Source organism: Impatiens glandulifera, unplaced genomic scaffold (assembly GCF_907164915.1).
Source record: "Impatiens glandulifera unplaced genomic scaffold, dImpGla2.1, whole genome shotgun sequence".
Taxonomy (NCBI): Eukaryota; Viridiplantae; Streptophyta; class Magnoliopsida; order Ericales; family Balsaminaceae; genus Impatiens; species Impatiens glandulifera.
The window spans coordinates 34849-38659 of NW_025919670.1; the positions used below are offsets into that span (position 1 = coordinate 34849).

The 3811-nt window shown below is 25.5% G+C and overlaps 1 protein-coding gene across 1 annotated transcript; it reads right to left on the minus strand.

Moving 5' to 3' along the window:
* Positions 1-993: 993 nt before the first annotated feature.
* LOC124918335 (F-box protein PP2-A13-like) lies at positions 994-3601 on the minus strand. The gene is made up of 3 exons (XM_047458516.1): positions 3092-3601; positions 2875-2993; positions 994-1572 (listed from the first exon to the last, which is right to left on the minus strand). Exons 1-3 carry the CDS (start codon positions 3422-3424, stop codon positions 1149-1151), a joined length of 876 nt encoding a protein of 291 aa, XP_047314472.1. The 5' UTR covers positions 3425-3601; the 3' UTR covers positions 994-1148.
* Positions 3602-3811: the final 210 nt, after the last annotated feature.

Consider the following 3811-nt stretch of genomic DNA (forward strand, 5'->3'; position numbering starts at 1 on the left):
TAGATAAAAAAAAAAATATGAGCTTAAAAAATGAGGACGATGATGTTTTTTTTTATATATAATAATGTTTTTTAAATAATAGAATGATATTTTAATGTTTAATTGATTAATGAATAAATAAATAAAAAGTTAATAAGTTATTTAAGAATTATTAAATATTTTAGACTTTTCCCATTAAAGTTTTGAATCTATCAATAATTTTAACTATCTTTTCATCATTTAAATTATAATTATTTTTAAAAATAATATACATTTTAACAGTAAACTATCATTTACAATATTATTTTTATATTTAATTATTAGACTTGCTTTTTTTTTCTTTACTACATCCAATTTTTGTAAATTCTAAGTTTCCTAAAATATTATTATTACGTCCAGTTTTTTTAACGAGGATACAATTGAAGAAGACATTGTAGGCAGTAATTTTTTTTTATGATTTCTGATTTTTTAGAACATTAGTTGAGATGGTTTTTTATTATTATTTTCGTTGAAATTCTCTTGCCGACATAGATTTTATTTTTCAAAATAATGTAATCATTTTAGAAATTAAATTGTTATTGAAAAACATAAGCCATGAAAGGAAGTGTCAACCAACAACTTAGACATGTGTTGTCACTATACAATTCAATAATAGCATGTAGCCAAATCTAAAGAATAAGTTTGTCCCTTGTCAAGTATGTTTCATAAAATATCCATAAAAATCTAGGGGTTGTAGGGAGAGTGGAACTAGAATTTGAAAGAGATATTTTTCCACAAAATTTATTTGGACTACAATCATAATAATATAAGAAAATAAACAAAATCACCCGGAAAAATAATACACAAAAAAAATAAAAACTTAACAATACACAAAAAAAAAATAAAAAATAAAAACTTAACAATGACCACTCTCAAAGTTAACGAGTTAATATGATTTTTTGTTTTTTCAAATTTTTGGTTAAATTGAGATAATTATGAGATAATTTTTTCACATTCTTTGAGCTCATTTACCACTAAAAACTTGACTCCATTTATTATTGAAAATTCAAAAGAAAAACTATAGAATAAAATATCCACAAAATGTTCAAGTCACACAATTGAATCTTCCAAACACCATACACACATATTGAACCATCAATATCCAAATCCACATGACATGGCCATAATATCTACAATAAAACTCTCAATTCTTTACCTAAGCTAACCGGACATATCAAAACCGAGTCTATACACACCCCTCCTTTGGTGTGAGTGCAGTCGATCTGAGTCAAAGAAAACTTGATCCTCATCGATTGATGACTCTCCACAACTAAAAAATCACCCACATGGTAATGCATCCAATTTCCGGGATTATTCAAGAAACATTTCGACGTGACGTGCTGACCATCTGAAGTTGTGAGATGAAATTGTACTGGCTTTATGTTCCAACCGTGGATATGATCAAGATTACAAACACGTCGTCCAAGCCTCTTGGATGCCCTTCCAAGTTGGAGCCGGAAAAACAAGCTGTAGCACCCTGAAGGGAGTTGGAAGTCTATGTCGCCAACAACTTCCAACCACCATGTTTGTTGAAGATAGGCAATTGTTTGGAATCTATATAAGATTCATTGGTTACAACATTATCACACAAACATTTCAAACCTAACCTTATTCAATTGCAATAATCATAATTTTTAGTTTACATGAGTCAATTTGATTCAATTTATACTTAGTTTATTTGTTAAACGTGAAGATATATTTGATAATATTGGGTTATTCAAATTATTAATGTTGAGTTATGTTTAAGAAAATTAATTGTTTTAATTTATCTTTCTTATTTAATCTAGATTGTTAAGCTTATTATTAAAAGTTAAAGTATATTTTATTTAATTTATTAAAAATAATTTATTCACTAATTATTAAACAATTACAATTATTTTATATTTTAACAAAAAAGTTCTAAATAAACTCAAAAACAGAATGAAATCCTCTTGGTATTTCTCCCTCTCACATGGAGATGGACATTCTCGTAATAATGTCCCTCCCCATGTGAGAAGAAAAAGACACCACCAATTGGGCATAAGATGTTATGTGCTCAAAAATTATGATATCTTAATATCTTTTCATTTTGATAAATCAGTCAAATCAAATTTCAAATTATAATTTTCTTTATAATTTTATTTCTTATACATCTAATTATCCAAAAAAAAAAATATATACATTGATTAAGTTCACACACAAACCATAATAATTTAAAAAATAAAATGAATTATTATTCAAAAACTAATATTTATACTAAAATAAAGTATAAAATCACTGTATAATTTAGATAGTCATAAAAAGTAAATCTTGAATTGAGAATTCATAATATAAGATACACAATGATCAAAATATAATTGATTTTAATTGTTATATATATATATATATATATATATATATATATATATATATATATATATATATATATATATATATATTTGAATCAAAATTATATATTATGTTTATAAGAAAAAGTTAATTATTATTTTTTATTTAATTTGATCTAAAAATGTATAAATTTTCCCCTAATTTTTTTTATCTAATTAAATAACATATTTATATCAAATAAAAATAAATTTATTTTCGTAATTTACTTTCATATTTTTTTTAAAATAATTATAATATTGATGATTTTGATAAAATATTGATTTTCAATTAACCTCTTTTTATAAAAATAAAATAAAATTGATTTAAATAATTTAAATATATATATATATTAAATTCTAATTCATTTACATAAATAATTATTAATTTATAAATAATAAAAAATAATTCAAATATTATACAAATTTTAAAATTGAATAATTATTTTACTTTATTATTTAAATTGTAGTAAATAATAAAGCATATTGAGTCGGTGGAAGATAAGCTTGTTACCTAGACTCTTCAGTCGGAAGATGAGTCCAATATCTCCGATCATCAATTCCGGTGATCGTTAAAGCCCTTGAAGAAATCAACAGACAAACCCCACCCGTCTTTTTATCCACCCAAATCTCCTATTTATTAAGAAACATATAATTTGATTATTTGATTTACAAATGAATCTAAAAACCCAAACTCAGAGAGAGAGAGAGAGAGAGAGAGAGAGAGAAACCCTGGTGCCGCCGTCAAAAGGGTTGTGGTGACATAGGTTACCGTACAATCCCTTCTTCCCCAAACATGATAAATCTTTGTTGTTGGAGAGTTTTTCTAGGATGTAACGGTAATTAGAAGGTAATTTAGAATCCCAAATGAAATCGGAAGAAGCAGCGGCTCGGAAGGCTCGATTGAGTTGGGCAAGTTTGCAGATCTCCGGCGGGGTTAAATGGGTTAGAACTAGGGCTATGCAGTTTTCAGGTATGTCTTCTAATCTTGGTTTTGATTTGATTGATGATGATGATGATGATTCAGGGTAGGATTGAAGACATGCAGATGCATTGGCTCCCATCAGAATTCAGATTCAAAAAATTCAGGGAATTTATTAGGAAGAGAGATAGAAAGATGGGTTAGAAGTTACAAGTTTAGAACTTTAAATTTAGATTGAATTTTGAAGAATGAATGAAGGTGACAAAAAATTATTCAGGGGAAGACAGGCTGGCCTGAGGTGGGTGAGGCTTAGATTTTTATTTTATTTTCTTTTATATATATATATATATATATATTTTAAATGCTAGAAACTATCATACCCAATGCAATTACATCTGGTTTCGGTAATTATTATTATTATAAATATAACAATAAAATAATAATAATAATAAAAATTTAAAATAAAATATATTTTATTAATTTGTTTAATGAAAGTGAGTAATGACTTAAAAGTATTAATAAAATATCC

What these genes read in the sequence shown, in the direction of transcription:
- LOC124918335 (XM_047458516.1), bottom strand. Translation starts at nt 3,424, where the DNA reads ATGGGAGCCAATGCATCTGCATGTCTTCAATCCTACCCTGAATCATCA. An exon ending in CTTTTGACGGCGGCACCAGG is followed by an intron (nt 2,994 to 3,091) that starts GTTTCTCTCTCT and finishes CTTAATAAATAG; the next exon opens with GAGATTTGGGTGGATAAAAA. An exon ending in CTTCCGACTGAAGAGTCTAG is followed by an intron (nt 1,573 to 2,874) that starts GTAACAAGCTTA and finishes AATCTTATATAG; the next exon opens with ATTCCAAACAATTGCCTATC.